Genomic DNA, 17,979 nt, shown 5'->3' with positions numbered 1-17,979 from the left:
CATCCGATGAAGTGAGCTGTAGCTCACGAAAGCTCATGCTCAAATAAATTGGTTAGTCTCTAAGGTGCCACAAGAAGTCCTTTTCTTTTTGCAAAGACAGACTAACACGGCTGTTACTCTGAAACCTATCAACAATAGCAGCTTCCCTGCCTTGTTCATTTCCCCCCCACACACACACACACCTTTCTCCGTGTTTCTTTCCATAGTGCCTGTATGCACAGAATGCCCTGCCTATTCTGATTCACCAAGACACTACTCTCTCCACTTTGAGTTCCTCTGGAGGAAAGAATACAAGGAGGGATCCTCAAGGCTAATTCATGGTTAAGCAGGGTGGTTTTGAATAAAATGCAATCAGAATTTTACACTGGTAATTAGGTTTGGTAACAAAACTCAGCTTTTGGGTGGTAAAGAAAGGACAGAAAAAGAAATGTACCTCATGCCAGCACATCACCATCACTTCATACACATTCTTGGTAGCTAATTTTGGCCGATAAAGACGCTGTCCTTGGCTAACCATAGTTACTACTTCATAATTTGTGTTTTTCTCAAAGGGCATTTTACCTTCAGTAAATACTTCCCACATTAGAACACCTGGAAAATGAAAGGCATGAATAGATTGTCAAGTAAATTAACAAATACTTCTTTGAAATACATGTATGCCACTAACTGTGGATTTGTTTTTTGAATGGTAAGTTGGTCAGTAAGGGTCCTATCCTGAAAAAGCTCAGTCCCCTAACTACCCAATGGGCCTAATTCACCTAACATCTGTGTAAATAAGAAGTAACTCCACAGACTTCAATGGAATTACATCAGTGGAAAACTGGGGCAAATGAGAGAAGGATCAGGACCAATGACTTCACTGAGCATCTCCTAGGAGGTTTAGATTCTCCTTGAACAACTGGACACTATTTGCTTATTGGTGAATTGAAAAAAATAATTTTCTTATTTAATTGCTAAAGAGTGTCTTACCAAATGACCAGACATCTGATTTGCTGCTGAATCGGCTATAATTAAAAACCTCTGGGGGACACCACTTTACAGGAAATTTAGCACCTGAAGAGCTTGTGTACTGGTCATCAAGGACATACCTAAGAAACAAAAGCATGTGATATTTCCAGTCTGATTCCGTTTCTGAAATCACCATTTATTTAATAAAAAAACAAGGAGTACTTGTGGCACCTTGGAGATTAACAAATTTATTTGGGCATAAGCTTTCGTGGGCTAAAACCCACTTCACTGGATGCATGCAGTGGAACATACAGTAGGAAAATATATACACAGAGAACACACAGAGATATAAATTCACAGAGAACATGAAAAAATGGGCGTTGCCCTACCAACTATAACGAGACCAATTAATTAAGGTGGGCTGTTATCAGCAGGAGGAAAAAAAACCTTTTGTAGTAATAATCAGGATGGCCCATGTCAAACAGTTGACAAGAAGGTGTGAGTAACAGTAGGAAGGGGAAAATTAGCATGGGGAAATAGTTTTTACTTGGTGTAATGACCCATCCACTCCCAGCCTTTATTCAAGCCTAATTTAATGGTGTTCAGTTTGCAAATTAATTCCAATTCTTCAGTTTCTCGTTGGAGTCTGTTTTTGAAGTTTTTTTGTTGGAGAATTGTGACTTTTAGGTGTGAAATTGAGTGACCAGGGAGGTTGAAGTGTTCTCCGACTGGTTTTTGAATGTTATAATTCTTGATGTCTGATTTACGTCCATTTATTCTTTTGAGTAGAGACTGTCCAGTTTGGCCAATGTACATGGCAGAGGGGCACTGCTGGCACATGATGGCATATATCCCATTGGTAGATGTTCAGGTGAACGAGCCTCTTAGGTGTGGCTGATGTACCCATAGCAGTGCTGCTATATATACCTTCAAGTCAGCGGCACTGCTATGGTACCCGCATGGCCCCACAGTATGCCAACATTTTTTGGCTGACTTAGAACAATGCTTCCTCAGCTCTCGTCCCCTAAAGCCCCTACTCTACTTACGCTACATTGATGACATCTTCATCATCTGGACCCATGGAAAAGAAGCCCTTGAGGAATTCCACCATGATTTCAACAATTTCCATCCCACCATCAACCTCAGCGTGGACCAGTCCACACAAGAGATCCACCTCCTGGACACTACAGTGCTAATAAGTGATGGCCACATAAACATCATCCTATGCCGGAAACCTACTGACCACTATATTTACCTACATGCCTTCAGCTTTCATCCAGACCACATCACATGATCCATTGTCTACAGCCAAGCTCTAAGATACAACCGCATTTGCTCCAACCCCTCAGACAGAGACAAATACCTACAAGATCTCTATCAAGCATTCTTAAAACTACACTACCCACCTGCTGAAGTGAAGAAACCGATTGGCAGGGCCAGAAGAATACCCAGAAGTCACCTACTCCAGGACAGGCCCAACAAAGAAAGTAACAGAACGCAACTAGCCGTCACCTTCAGCCCCCAACTTAAACCTCTCCAGCGCATCATCAAGGATCTACAACCTATCCTGAAGGACAGTCTCTCACTCTCATAGATCTTGGGAGAAAGGCCAGTCCTCACTTACAGACAGCCCCCCAACCTGAAGCAAATACTCACCAGCAACCACATACCACACAACAAAAACATTTAACCCAGGAACCTACCCTTGCAACAAAGCCCGTTGCCAACTCTGTCCACATATCTATTCAAGGGACACCATCATAGGACCTAATCACATCAGCCACACCATAAGAGGCTCGTTCACCTGAACATCTACCAATGTGATATATGCCATCATGTGCCAACATTGCCCCTCTGCCATGTACATTGGCCAAACTGGACAATCTCTACACAAAAGAATAAATGGACGTAAATCAGACATCAAGAATTATAACATTCAAAAACCAGTCAGAGAACACTTCAACCTCCCTGGTCACTCAATTTCAGACCAAAAAGTCACAATTCTCCAACAAAAAAAACTTCAAAAACAGACTCCAATGAGAAACTGAAGAATTGGAATTAACTTGCAAACTGGACACCACTAAATTAGGCTTGAATAAAGGCTGGGAGTGGATGGGTCATTACACAAAGTAAAAACTATTTCCCCATGCTAATTTCCCCCCCTATTGTTACTCACACCTTCTTGTCAACCGTTTGAAATAGGCCATCCTGATTATCACTACAAAAGGTTTGTTTTTTTTTTTCTTCTGCTGGTAAGAGCCCACCTTAATTAATTGGTGTTAGGGGGCTTATTCCTTCACCCACTTACTTTCTTGGTCCTTCTCGCATGAACAGAGAGCAACAATACCTGAAGTCCAAAGGTGCAAACAATTCAATGTTTATTGGGATGAACTTCCAGCAAGCATGATTCCAGCTTCCTTCCTTAGTGTCCCCCTTCCCAGTTCTGACACTACAGAGCCTTACACCTGTGTCCCTGTTCCCATTCCTGCCCTTAGTCAAACATGATTCCAATTTCCCCACCCCCATTCACTGTTCTCATTTCACCCACCCACCCACACTTCCTGATTGACTGCAGACTATATAATAAAACTTTGAGTTCTGCTTTGCTATACCTTAACCAATCATTTTACTGAAATTTAACGAACCAATCCTAACATATTGTAACATGATTATGTAACCAATTATATCCCACCACCTTAATTAGTTTACACCCAGCAAAATTAATTATACAGCAGCCAGGAACAATCACAGAACCAGACAGAGATTATACAGACAAACAATAGCAAAGTGGGAACTATAATGACAAAACAATACAGAAGTGAGGATTTCACATCCAGCTATTGATAAGTGAGTTCTTGCCAGACAGGATGCTATCAAACTAAGTTTCCTCTTACATTTTCTAAGCACTTCCCTTTCTCTGGAGGTAATGGACATTATCAGGACAGGATTTGCAAAAATAAAAGGAGTACTTGTGGCACCTTAGAGACTAACCAATTTATTTGAGCATAACCTTTCGTGAGCTACAGCTCACAGAATTGTATTCCTAACAGCCCAATAGCACCTTATTTCAATGTGACTAGTTTGGAATGTGAGGAGGTGACCAGTCGCTTCCCAGCTTATGGCTGCCTCTGTTGCTTAGCCAAAGGGCTTAGCCTAAGAACAGGGCCTCAGACTGTCACAGTAAGAGAAGGACCTTACACTGGCAGACAGTGATTTTGATTCTTTCTTTCATACCTCTAACTAGACAAGTAATAAGAATACACCTAAATTCTTAGAGTTTGGCCTTTATGGACAGGCCTGAATATCTATATCCTAACAATTGGTCTCGTTACAGTTGGTATGGCAACACCCAGTTTTTCATGTGTATATATATATCTTCCTACTGTATTTCCCACTGCATGCATCTGATGAAGTGGGTTTTAGCCCACGAAAGCTTATGCCCAAATAAAATTGTTAGTCTCTCTAAGGTGCCACAAGTACTCCTCATTTTTTTTGCTGATACAGACTAACATGGCTACCACTCTGAAACCATTTATTTCAAGGAGCTCACGTTGCCACCTAGTGGTTAGTGATTGTTATTATCACAAAGTATATTTGAAAATAACTTCAGTAATAGTGCTAAGGTTTTATTTATGCCTCTGTTAACTTTTCTCATTGTTGCACAGTCTTCCCTTGTAGTTATTAGTTTCATACTGTAGGTCTGGGGTTCTCAAACTGGGGGTCAGGACCCCGCAAGGGGTCGTGAGGTTATGACCTGGGGGGGTCGCAAGCTGTCAGCCTCCACCCCAAACCCCACTTCACCTCCAGCATTTATAATAGTGTTTAAATATTTTTAAAGTGTTTTTTAATTTGTAAGAGGGGGTGCACTCAGAGGCTTGCTGTGTGAAAGGGGTCACCACTACAAAAGTTTGAGAACCACTGCTGTAAAATGCCAATTTCTTACTCAACAGAGATCTGGTGCTCAGGGGACAGTTTGTGTTCAGATATCATGTGGGTGCACAGGTTGAGTAGACGGGAAGGGTGAAAGGAGCCAGGCACACTGAGAGTGCCAGTTGTTGTCAAACTGTTCTCTGTTCTCACATTGCTTCCTCATAGTGCCCCCACAGGGACACGTCAGTGGAGCTGGCAAGAAGTGTAAAGAAACTCCAAGAGAAATTGTACCACCCTGTGGCACTGTGCCTCCCAGCATTCCTGCGTCACTGTTTACTCAGATCCAGGCTATCTGGGGCCAGTGTGTCCTGTTTTCTTTATTTGCAAAAATAAGGTGTTACAACTGCTAACCCTTTTTTCATGAACAAATTTTGTCCAACTTTATTCCTTGAGATAGTGCAAGAAGAGAGAGCCTAATTGTCCAAATGTGTCTGAGTTCTCATAATAACAATACTTCAAGAATTTCAAAACACTTTACAACCAATTATGGCCCATTATACCCATCGTTAAGAGGCCCAGTCTCCATAAGTGATGCACAACAAAGGGTTGAGCCTAGTCTGTATATTCTGTTCAGAGCAGGGTGGAAGCTACAACTCCTTCCTCCATCTATATGTAAGATGTGCTAAACTGCATGTCACAATAATGCACCATAAAACAAGTTGCATCATAGTGCTGTTCCTATTTTTTTAAAAAGTAAGAAAATATCACACTGTGACCACAAAATAAGTAAGCTTGAGAGGGAGAAATTTACAAACCACTGGAAATAAGAGAAGTTAGTTACCTGCAGAAAGAAATGTCACTTTTGTCTGTAATTTTAAAGTGATGTAATGTCTCAAGTGCAAGAACACATGTTATGCCAAATCCATTCAAAAACCATTGCAAATAAGTATGTCAACTTGGCTATACCTTGTCATTCCAAAATCAGACACTTTCACCACTGCTGACTCATTCACTAAACAGTTTCTGGCAGCCTGCAAAGGGAATAATTATGTATATTAATGATGAGGAAAAATCAAAATAAGAACATGATTAGATGAAATTCTGTTTATTGTATATTGGGATAAATTCTGCAATCACTATTCAGAGAAAACTCACATTGAATTTGATAGAAATTCTGCATGAATAATAACTGTACAATTGGGTCTGTTGTTGTGAAGCCCAATCATAATTTATAGTGAGAAAATAAACACAATGCTTGCATTATTTGCATGTTCATTTTCTCTATGTAGTGCCTGATCCTCTTTTCACTTATGCTAGCATAGATCAAAGTCAGTTGAAGTCAGTGGAGTTACACCAGTATAAATAATCAGAATTTGGCTCAGAAATTAGACACCTACTGGGTGACATGATTTATCTGCTTATATTCTTTATTATTTTATGACTTCATTTAACTAAAACTATGGGGGCTGAGTCTATTCTCCCTTATACCAGTGTAAAGCAGGAATAGTTCCTCTGAAGCAATGGAATTACATAGGTATAAACTCAATGTGATGATCACAATCAGGACCCCTGCTGTTTAGCATTTTGTTCATTTCTAGTGCATCAGAACCTTCTCAGGCCCTAGTCTCTTTTGCCACATGTTCTAACTCATTTCAGTGGTGTTGCACCTGATTTATGGGTATAAGTGAGAAGAGAATCAGACCCTAATATCTTAATGATATAGCAAAGTTCATCATTCTGAGAAACACATAATTTTGTTGCCTCCAGTGAAAATTACCATTAGTATAGCTGTCATTCATATTCATACAGTATACAACAAAGGAAGACCAACTCTAATGATCTGATTCTCCCTTTTATTAAAGCAAGCAGTGTTCCAAATGCAACAGTTTTTTAGAGCAGTGGTTCTCAACTAGGGGTACATGTGTAAGCAGAGTCAGGATGAGCTCTTCCTGACATCTGGTGGCGAGTTGTGGAAAAGAACTTCAGGGGCTGATCTCATTTGCATAGGCACACCCACCCTGCCTAGATGGTCACTTTGGCTGCTGTAGGAGTCCCAGTTTCTCTGTTATAGAGGCAGAAAGAATAAACTGTTATTATCCTGATTATGTGAATCAAGGACAGTGGAACTGTACTTGGCCTTTTGCTATGATGGAGGGACTCGCCATCAACTAAGCAGCACTTGCTAGGCAACAGTCATGGGTTCAAATTCCCAGTGAATGGAGAGAGGCTGGGGACAGGCATTAGTACCTGGTGGTATGAGCCCCTGGTAAGGGCCTGAAACACCAATTGCACCTTCTCCTCTCTCCATGGTGGAATATCAGAGCTAATTTTGATTCTATTAGGAGTCTTGTTACAGGATGCTGAGCTGAATTCACTTTGGGCTAATGGTGCACCAGCACTGAAGCTCCCCTACTACAAGCTGAAATCACTAAAGAGCTAAAATTACTAAGAGCTGAAGTTACTGAGTGCTGTGTTAAGTTGGGGGGGGGGTCTGAAGATATATTACAGGATAGGTGGAGTGGCTCACGGGATGGCTCATGGAGCAGAGCGGCTAGCGGAGCAGAGCAACTTGTGGGACGGCTGGCGGAGCGGAGCCCCACGGAGAGGCAGGGCAGTTGGCTTTGGATCACATAAGGTACTCTTTAACACCCCCCCCCACATTTCCACCCAGGCTGGGAGGTAAAACTCTGCAGATAAACTTTCGAACTCTGGGTCTGCACTTACCAGGGACTTTTGGGTTGTTGGACTTTTGGGACTTTGGGTGACTTTTGGGTTGCTGGACTCAAGAACCAAAGGGAAAGGACATGGCGCAATTTGTTTGGGGTGGGTTTTTGCTCATGGTTTGTGTGATGAGTCCTGTTGGTGGTGTTTCCCCAACATAATGCCACATTGTTTCTCTCTCTGTTATTAAAAGGCTTTTGCTACACTCAGACTCTGTGCTTGTGAGAGGGGAAGTATTGCCTCTTAGAGGCGCCCCGGTTGGGTGGTATATATTTGTCCCAGGTCACTGGGTGGGGGCTTGAGCCGGTTTTGCATTGCGTTATTGGAACGGAACCCCTAGATACTGAACCCGGCCCTTGTTGCTGCCAACTCTGACAGGCAGATGGGTTACACGTGTAACCCTGGGGATATGCCGAGGTTTTTCAGGGGGCACATCAACTCATCTAGATATTTGCCTAGTTTTACAACAGGCTACATAAAAAGCACTAGCAAAGTCAGTACAAACTAAAGTTTCATACAGACAACTTTGTATATACAGTTCTATACACTATGCACTGAAATGCAAGTACAATATTTATATTCCAATTGATTAATTTTATAATGATATGGTAAAAATTAGAAAGTAAGCAATTTTTCAGTAATAATGTGGTGACACTTCTGTATTTTTATGTCTGAGTTTGTAAGCAAGTAGTTTTAAGTGATGTGTAACTTGGGGGTACGCAAGACAAATCAGACTCCTGAAAGGGGTACAGTAGTCTGGAAAGGCTGAGAGCCACTGTTTTAGAGGAACAGTAGTATATTACTTATCTTAGACTCCTACATGTTATCTAAATCTGTGTCCTATTAGAACCACTGTGTAAGATACACTAATATAGAGAGCTTTCCAGACCTCATCCCATTGCTCACCAAGGTACATGTTTCATTAAGATCAGTCACGAGGTCAATGATGAAACAGAAAAGATGTAAATAAATTCTTTAAGTGCAAATATATTTGCTTACTGAGACAGACATATTATAAAATGAGCAGGAGAAATTACTTCGTGGTTAGTAAGAATTCTGAATAATGAAATTAATATACTAGAAAGCATAATTTTCTGTGCAGAATTGACAATAATAATTTTATTAAAACACTTAGGAGGTTTTTAATACACTGCCCGTGCAGATTCAATCATTCCTCCCTGTCCCAGATGGGTCAATTTTGTGGATTTTGCTTAATATTAACACAACCAGTTAAACAATAGCATATATTTTTGAGAAAGTTATTAGTAACTGAAACAGAGATATGTTTAGAATAGAACAGTTTCTTACCCTTAACTATTAATGCCTAAATCAGAAATGTAGTAAAGAGGCTGATATGATATTACCAGATCTCTGTGGATAAAGCTGTTTCTCTCCAAGTACTCCATCCCTTCACATACATCCTGGCACATTGTCAGCAGGGTATCTTTATTAAAGTGTCCACGTTTTTGTCGAAGGTAATTCAGTAGGCACCCATGTTCCATGAACTCTGTCACTATGTAAATAGGCTTCTGCTGTGTACAGACCCCATAGAGCTGGACTAATTTAGGATGGGTTAGCTTCCTGAAAAGATTTAAAACATATCATTATTGTAGCTTTCATCCCTCCAAGAAGTTATACAAATCTCACCTGGCTAGAATTTTTTATTTATAAAGAAGTGCATATGTACCAGAAATCTGGGCCCTGTGGTATAAGTGCTAAGTACTATATAGCAACTCACATCATTACTTTAGCTTCTTCTATGAAGTCCTCCTCATACATTGCACCTTCTCGGATTGCTTTGATGGCCACTTTATATTGCGCCCTCCATTTGCCAAGACGCACCACTCCGAAGAGACCACTCCCCAATTCTCTCATGAAGGTCAACTCTGATGGATTAATTTCCCATTTCTCTATAAGAAAGAAAAGACAATGACTGTTAAAATATAATAGGGAACATATTAGATCTAAAGTGACAGAGGAGTGTGTGAAAATACTACTAGTAAATTTTGAGAGTTAGGTGTACTTTAAAACCACTTTAAAAATCTTTGTATCTCATAAATTGTGAAACAGCCACAGCCTACAACAAACTTTTAACCAAGACAGAGGTCAAAATCAGACTCTGTTTTTTAAACCATTAATTTAAATACTAGTCACCGAAAGTTCATGCTCTTGCATGGGTGTCATTCATAAAGTTGTGTGCTTAAAAAAGCCAAGAACTTACAAATTGGACGGTAACAGACTGTGAATCCCAGTGATGATTGAACCTGGTCATATTCTTTCATAGATTCATAGATTTTAAGGCCAGAATGGATCACGGTGATCATTTATCCTGACCTCCTGTATAGCACAGGCCATAGAACATCCCCAAAATAATCCCTAGAGAGTATCTTTTAGAAAAAACATCCCATCTTGACTTTAAAATGGTCAGTGATAGAGAATCCACTGTGACCCTTGATAAAGTGTTCCAATGGTTAATTACTCTCACCATTAAAAATGTACACCTTATTTCCAGTCTCAATTTGTCTAGCTTCAACTTCCAGCCATTGGATCATGTTATGTCTTTTTCTACTAGATCAAAGAGCCCATTATTAAATATTGTAGATACTTATATTTCTATATAGATACATATCCCCAGGGAGATACTTACAGACTATAATCAAGTCACTCCTTAATCTTAACTTCGTAAAACTAAATAGATTGAACCTCTTGAGTCTGTCACTATAAGGTACATTTTTCTAATCCTCTAACCATTCCTGTGGCACTTCTCTGAACCCTCTACAATTTATCAACATCCTTCTTGAATTGTGGGCATCAGACCGGGACACAGTGTTCCAGCATCAGTGCCAAACCCATAGGTAAAATAACCTCTCTACTCCTATTTGAGATTCCCCTTTTTATGCATCCCAGGATTGCACTAGCTCTTCTGGCCATAGCATCATACTGGGAGCTTATATTCATCTGATTATCTACCACAACTCATGCATTTTTTTCAAAGTCACTGCTTCCCAGGATAGAGTCCTCTATCCTGTAAACCTGGCCTATGTTCTTTGTTCCTAGAGGTATACAGTTACATTTAGCACTTTTAAAATGCATACTGTTTGCTTGCATCCAGTTTAGCAAGCAATGTAGTTCATTCTGAATCAGTGTCCTCTTCATTATTTACCACTTGCTCAATTTTTGTGTCATCTGAAAACTTTATCAGTGATGATTTTGTGTTTTCTTCCAGGTTATAGATAAAGATGTTAATTAGCCAAGAATTGATCCAAGTTGGACCCCAAGCAGCTTGATGATGATTCCCTATCGGGAACCAAGCAGCTTGATGATGATTCCCTATTTAAAGTTATATTTTCAGACCTATCAGACAGTTTTTAATCCATTTAATGTGTGCCATGTTAATTGTATACTGTTCTAGTTTATTAATCAAAATGTCATGTGGTACCAAGTCAAACACCTTACAGAAGTCTAAGTATATTATGTCAACACTATTACCTTGTACAACCAAACTTGTAATCTCATCAAAAAAAGATCACGTTAACTTGACAGGGTTTATTTTCCATAAATCCGTTCTAAACAAAAAGAGCTCTCAACCATGCTTGTAGCTGTTTCCATCACTTCACACTGACTCAAACAGACATTCTAGGCTTCAGAGTGGTGTCTGAGGTTATTGTGTGTAGTGGTTGTGTTGCTGTGTGGGTGGCTGCATTGATTTGTGTGTGGGTTGTGTTACATTGGGAGAGTTGTGTGGATTTGTGGCGAATGAGGGGTATGTGCTGAAGAGAGGGGCTGTGTGTGTTTGGGTTTATCGTGTATGCTGGTTGTGTCGTGTGGATGCTTGTTTTGATTTCTTGGGTGGTGCTGGGCGATGTGTTGATTTGTGCAGGTGGCAGTTAGGTACACAGCTGTGGCAGTTGGACCAAGTAATCCACATAGTTTAGTCTCTTGAGGGCTGTAATATCTTGTTCTAATTTCAGGGATTATTGGGATTATTGTGTGGGTGCTGGGCGGTGTGGTGACCTGTGATATACAGGAGGTCGGAGTAGGTGATCTGGTGATCCCTTCTGGCCTTAAATTCTATGACCTTAATCCACCATTTGTGCAATCTCCCTCATACAACCAATGAAACTGAGGCATGCAAATTAGTTGTAGAGTAAGGATGGTGGTCTGTTGAGTTACCTCTGACATCACAATGGTCTAAGATGGTTGGCATGGGATAGATGCAGGGCCATACCTAGGGGGGTGCAGGGCCCAGGACAGCCCCGCCACCCTCTGGCCCAAACCCCGCCCCCACTCCATCCCTTTCCCCAAGCCTCCGGCCCGCCTCTTTCCGGCTTCCACCCCCTCCCACAAGCGATGCCGAGAGCAGGCAGGGTGGAGCAGGCTGGGGCTGGGTTGCTCACTGCTGCTGGTGCCATGCCCCCCACTATCCCTCTACGCCACCCTGGACCCTGCATCCCAAAGTGTGAGGGCCCCCCAAAGTGTGGGATCCGAGCCAATTGTCCCGGTCCGTCCTATGGACGGGATGGCTCTGCATAGATGTACTGGTGTAATTCATAAAGTTAAAGTGACTGAGAACTTAAAAATTGGATGGTAGCAGACTACAAAATCCAGTGATGATTGAACCTGATGGTATTCTGAACAAAAAGAACCCTCAACCATGCTTGTAGCTGCTTCCATTGTTTCAGACTGACTCTAAGACATAACAGGCTTCAGAGTGATACAGAGTGCCAATCCTGGACTCCTATTATATAGATTGACATTGTATTATCACTTGTATTAGACTTGAATCAGCAAACTGCTCTAAACTAAAATTTTGTCAATTCATCTAAGCATCATAAACTAGAGATGCACAATGTCTGATGTGCTAAGTATGAGCCAGATCATTCTACTCCATCCCACCCCATGGAAAGCTAAAACAAAATATGGGATGGCCAAATTTAAGTAGTAGAAAGAGTTTGAGGGCCTGCAAAGGAGGAAAGGGCATGACCCTCTAACCATGCAGATCTCCAGGCATCCCTAGTGGCAATAGAGGGGGGCAATGAATTCTTGTGGAGGAACAGACCCTCCTACCACTTTCTTCAGGAGCATTGTAGTCCTTGCATTTACTGATACACCTGGATTCCATATCTACTCTTCCTGTGAGGCTTTAAAACATTAATGCAGGCAGTCACAATATAAAATTAGAGATTTCCATCATTTTTAGTATATATTTTGTCAATTTAGATTTACACAATGTCACTTTCTAGGAAATTAGTGTATATTTATGAAGGTGTGTTATTACCGTAGCTGAACCCAGCAGTAGTTGGTGCAGGCTTCTTCTTTGGAGTCACTGGGTATCGCAACCGTGTAACAAGACCTAACATTTGGAGAAAATTTATAAATGGAACATAGTCTACCCCAAAATAGTGTTAGGCAGCAAGTCACTCATATTTTTATTGTGCATTATAATACTGGATAACCATGAGAATATAGTAGTTGTAGTCATGTTGGTCCCAGGATTAGTGAGACAAGGTGGGTGAGATAATATCTTTTATTAATCCAACTTGTGTTGGTGAAAGAGACAAGCTTTTGAGTATACACAGAGCTCTTCTTCAAGTCTAGAAAAGGTACTTTGTGTCACAGGTCAATGCAAGTGTGTGGATAGAATATATAAATAAATAAAAGTGAGAATATAGTGACAGTACTTTCTTCTAGAAAAAAAAAGAATTGAACTTATTCTTGATGTATTGTATACATCTTCGCTTTGTCTTGATCACTTAATGATTACCTGTTCTGTTCATTCCCTCCGAGGCACCTGGCATTGGCCACTGTCGGAAGACAGGATACTGGGCTAGGACCTTTGGTGTGACCTATTATGGCCGTTCTTATGTTCTTAAAAATTGAATCTGTCAGCATTCATCCCCTCTGAAAATAAGAACTCTTAAATGTGGCCTACAAGTTCTCTGTATTTTTTATTGCTAAAATAATGTACATTTAGCATCTAGCATGTGGACACTCTTAAATCAATTTGAATGTTTAATATTAGCTTAATAAATTGAACACCACTGGCTGCTGAGGAGGGACTGCACCTGCACTGTAGCTCAGGTTGGAAAGGTATAGTCTCATCAGTATGTTTGGTGAGTAGTGCATGCAGCTCCCATTTATAACAACAGGAATCACTCACATAAAATCCCTTTTATTCAAACTCCGTTTTGACTAAATATTCTCCTAACACCTGGTTAGGAAAAGATAATGACATTAAATGAATAAAGGATAAAATAGAGGGAACAATAACCAAGTCAATAATTTTTTTAAAATGAACTAAAATTATGATGATAAATAAGAATCATTTTTATGTTTTGGAGGAGAGGAATTTGCACTTATCTTGCTTCCAGATTTATTATTTTAGAATTATTTATATTCAAATAATATAACCAAACTTCCTCAGATAATTCTCAGGGGATCCCAGATCCCTTCAAATTTCATGTAAGCATCTTGCAGATATATCCTTTGAGATGGGATCAACCACTGCCTGGACTTGAGGGAAAATCACTGTATTGTTTTAGAGTAACAGCCGTGTTAGTCTGTATTCGCAAAAAGAAAAGGAGTACTTGTGGCACCTTAGAGACTAACCAATTTATTTGAGCATAAGCTTTCCTGAGCTACAGCTCACTTCATCAGATGCATACCGTGGAAACTGCAGCAGACTTTATATATACACAGAGAATATGAAACAATACCTCCTCCCACCCCACTGTCCTGCTGGTAATAGCTTATCTAAAGTAAGAAATGTGCAGGAAATGGCCTAACTTCATTATCATGCACATTGTGTAAAGAGTTGTCACTTTGGATGGGCTATCACCAGCAGGAGAGTGAATTTGTGTGGGGGGGTGGAGGGTGAGAAAACCTGGATTTGTGCTGGAAATGGCCTAACCTGAAGATTACTTTAGATAAGCTATTACCAGCAGGACAGTGGGGTGGGAGGAGGTATTGTTTCATATTCTCTGTGTATATATAAAGTCTGCTGCAGTTTCCACGGTATGCATCTGATGAAGTGAGCTGTAGCTCACGAAAGCTCATGCTCAAATAAATTGGTTAGTCTCTAAGGTGCCACAAGTACTCCTTTTCTTTTTGTATTGTTTTAATTTCTGTACACTGGTCAAGATTCTGGAGTGTGCGCTAAATGGCCAGTGGATTCTGTCTGCTAGCATAACCAGCTACAGGATCACCACAGTGCCAGCAGGATTGTCTGGTGCCATATGGCTGGTGTACAGGTTCCTAAACCACCCCTTCCTGAGTGCTGGCATAGACAGTGTTGCTGGGATATGTATATACCAATTCCCAGCTGCCTATTCAGACCCTTGAATCTGTTAGTACCTCGTGTTGGCTGAAGCCCTCAGGTTACTCTGGGGTACTAATATTGCACAGAGCAGCGTCAGGATCAGGGGAGTGCAAAGGTGAGCTTTACAACACATTTGGAGCCCCTCCATTGTCTTATCGGTCTGTTCCTAAACCTTAGCCAGGGATCTAGTCCACTGTGTAGTAAGTTAATGAAAGATATTGGATGGATTCAAAATTTAATGAAAAGAGAGTACAGTAAAAAGAAACAACTATATAGTTCTGAACACTCCCTAATTATGAGGAGTTTGTTCAATGTGTAAAATTTAGAGGTTATTCATGAACCAGAAAGAATAATTTTTTTTAACAAACATTTTAGAGTGACACGATAAACAGAAAATTTTGTAAAAGGCAGTGTCCCATAGTCCCTTTAAAGGGCATTTATGGTCTGAAGAGAGACTATGTTAAGATGGCATCATCTTCCTATTCAATTTGCTTCTATTTACTTGACAGAAAAATCAGATGCATTTACCTGCTGCATTATGTTTATGATACTCAATTATCTCTGGAATGGTGTTAAAAAGATGTTTTTCTGCTAGATAGTACTGCTTTGGTGATGTCATTGTTTCTTTTATATGGTAGTGTCTTATTCCTGATGAACCTTCTCTAAAAAACAAGAATTAAAATATGATGGCATTTTTAGGAATGAATCCTGAAGAGAAGTACATGGTAAATAGGAAATAAAATCACCTATACATATAAAACTGTATCTATCCCTGCCAGATGGATAAGAGAGAACAAATGGCCACCTGCTTTGTCCCCCCATACAGCAGCTGGAAACAATCACTTTGGTCATGGAGCTCAAAGACTGTGTAAAGTTAGCACCCACAGTGGCAGTACTGTGTCCAGAAGAAGCAGTGATGAGTGGGCTCACCCCTATGTATTGCTCAGTATCACTGGTTCCTTGGGATTAAAGCACGTGTACCCACTTCAAAGGTATCACTGGCTGTGCTCTCCTTGCCCTCCCTGAAGCTCCTGGAGGCACTGCAGTGCTTTTAAGCACAATGTGTCTCAGAGACCCTTCTGGCGCAGTAGGAATTTGCACTACTCCCAAAGTGGGGCTTTGTCTTAAAGGCACTATCAAGGCTGAAAAATTTAGACCAAAACTTCCAAGTTGGATACCTAAAGTTAACCACTTCAACAAATGGTCCAATTTTAAGAGGTGCTGAGCACCTTCAACTTGCACTGATCTCAATAACAGTTGTGGGTGCTCAGCACCTCTGAAAATCAGGTTACACATTTAGATGCCTAACTGTGGATTCAGGGGGCTAATTTTAGGCATTCACCCTTTAAAATATTGGTCTTATTTCTTTGTTGAACAAATAAATCTCCTTTTTGTAACTTATGAGCTCGTGTATCTATGCAAATCAAATTCAAACAACAGAAACTGTAATTAGTGGCAACAGTAACTTACCCTCCATATTTTGTATAAAGGGATACCGTATACAGACCCGGCTGACTAGAATCTCTCACCACAAAACCACCTTCTTTATCCTGAAATCCAAGCACAATGACAATTTTGGCTCCAAGCCTTTCTTTTTACTTGTGCTCCCTGATATTTGCATGAGTCAGAATTAACTGATCATTTCATTTTTAATAAGAGGAGCCAGCTTAAGAGAATTCCACTTGTTAACAACTTTGTGCTGGATTGATACAATAATACAAATACTTACCTCATCTCTGAGAAGTTGCTCTGCCTTACTTCTGTTCAGATTTCTGCAATACCATCTGAAAAAAAAATTCTAAACTCTTAAAGATATTAGCAATTAAAAAAATTACAAAAAACAAAGTGTTATGAAGTTACTAAGACAGGAAGTCAAACAGAGTCAACATATTTTGCAGTACTTGAGAACAAGAACTGAATCTATTGAACGATAGTGAATTTACAAGAAGGTTCAGTCATCATTACATTATGTAGTTTATAGACAGAACAGTTCTGAAATAAACCCATTAGGCTCTCACAAAAGCATGGAGCGCAATAACGTTCAGTTAATATAACTCACTTTGCAACCAGAATACCTGTCAAATATGTGTATTAACAGCTGTCATTTCAGTAACATACCGTAAGCAACTGAAAATCTTAACTAAATCTTGAACAGGCTGTTTACACACCAATCATCCAGTTACTAATTGGGCTTATTAGTAAGTTGTTTTTTAATTCAACAACACTGTATGAGTCTGTTGGTTAGATTTTGGAGGGTGACTGATCTATTCAGAGTGCAAGTCAGGAGTGAATCAAAGTTTACCTTTGCATACCTTGATCTTGGTGTTAGCTCGGTGCACAGCCAATCCTATGTGCTAGGTTAGAACAGCCAAAGGGCTGTTCAAATTTATGCCAGTAACTGATGGTCCACAGCAGTCAAAAACACAGCTGGGGATTGGCATGGTATGGCGTGTCCCGACTATGCCCCCTTTCTTCTGCTACACTGGGAATAGGTTGGGGGAAAAGTAGCAAACAAGCCTGGCCCCTACATCAGCTCTGCAAGACTAGAAAGTAATACTACAAGGCCAAATCTCTAACAGCTCTATCTTTTGCACCAGAGTAATGCTCCCTGAACTGGTTAGAACCAGACTACAGCATGCAGGTGACGAGGTGCAAAGTCGTTGCACCAGAGAATTCAGCATGATTTCTTCCTATCTCTCCTTATTGATTTCATAGCACAGAGCAAGGCAAGACTCTCAATAAAAGTCTCAAAGATCAGGAAGTAACATTGGAAAAGAATGAGTAACATCTAATAAAGATGAGAGAATGAATCCCTAAAGAATATCTATCTTTGGCCAAAAAATAGAAATGTGAGTCATAAATAATTTTTACCAAAGTTTTGGAATTAATAATGTGGTTTTATAAACTGCTTTACATATCTTTTCTTGCAGTTTGATTTTATTTAGTATAAGTTCATATGAAACTTTAGTAAGTTTTTAATAGATCAGCACAGTAGTTTATGCCTGCTCTTGTTCATAACCTGATATTTTAAAACAAAACTTTAATTTGAAGAAACAGGCTCACAGAAGAGCTTCATAACTTCCATCCTCTCAAGTCTCTCATAAGTAGTTCATAATCACCCA

At 40.2% G+C, this 17,979-nt stretch overlaps 1 protein-coding gene across 7 annotated transcripts in view; it reads right to left on the bottom strand.

Moving 5' to 3' along the window:
• The window catches only part of TEC (tec protein tyrosine kinase), a 92,944-nt gene that overhangs the window by 7,176 nt on the left and 67,789 nt on the right, over positions 1–17,979 (bottom strand). For 5 of the 7 annotated variants that reach the window (XM_077815683.1, XM_077815681.1, XM_077815684.1 and 2 more), the window contains 9 exons: positions 16,587–16,641; positions 16,328–16,407; positions 15,386–15,519; positions 12,818–12,892; positions 9,278–9,449; positions 8,904–9,120; positions 5,785–5,849; positions 970–1,088; positions 434–591 (listed from right to left, as the gene is read on the bottom strand). In XM_077815683.1, coding sequence (XP_077671809.1) covers positions 434–591; positions 970–1,088; positions 5,785–5,849; positions 8,904–9,120; positions 9,278–9,449; positions 12,818–12,892; positions 15,386–15,519; positions 16,328–16,407; positions 16,587–16,641 — 1,075 coding nt within the window. Of the gene's footprint in view, positions 1–433; positions 592–969; positions 1,089–5,784; positions 5,850–8,903; positions 9,121–9,277; positions 9,450–12,817; positions 12,893–15,385; positions 15,520–16,327; positions 16,408–16,586; positions 16,642–17,979 lie in introns of those variants that run through there. The other 2 variants (XM_077815686.1, XM_077815685.1) reach the window with 2 other exon arrangements.

This window comes from Eretmochelys imbricata, chromosome 4 (assembly GCF_965152235.1).
Source record: "Eretmochelys imbricata isolate rEreImb1 chromosome 4, rEreImb1.hap1, whole genome shotgun sequence".
Lineage (NCBI taxonomy): Eukaryota > Metazoa > Chordata > Testudines > Cheloniidae > Eretmochelys > Eretmochelys imbricata.
The sequence above is the reverse complement of the archived record's forward strand: the minus strand, read 5'-3'. Positions and strand labels throughout refer to the sequence as shown.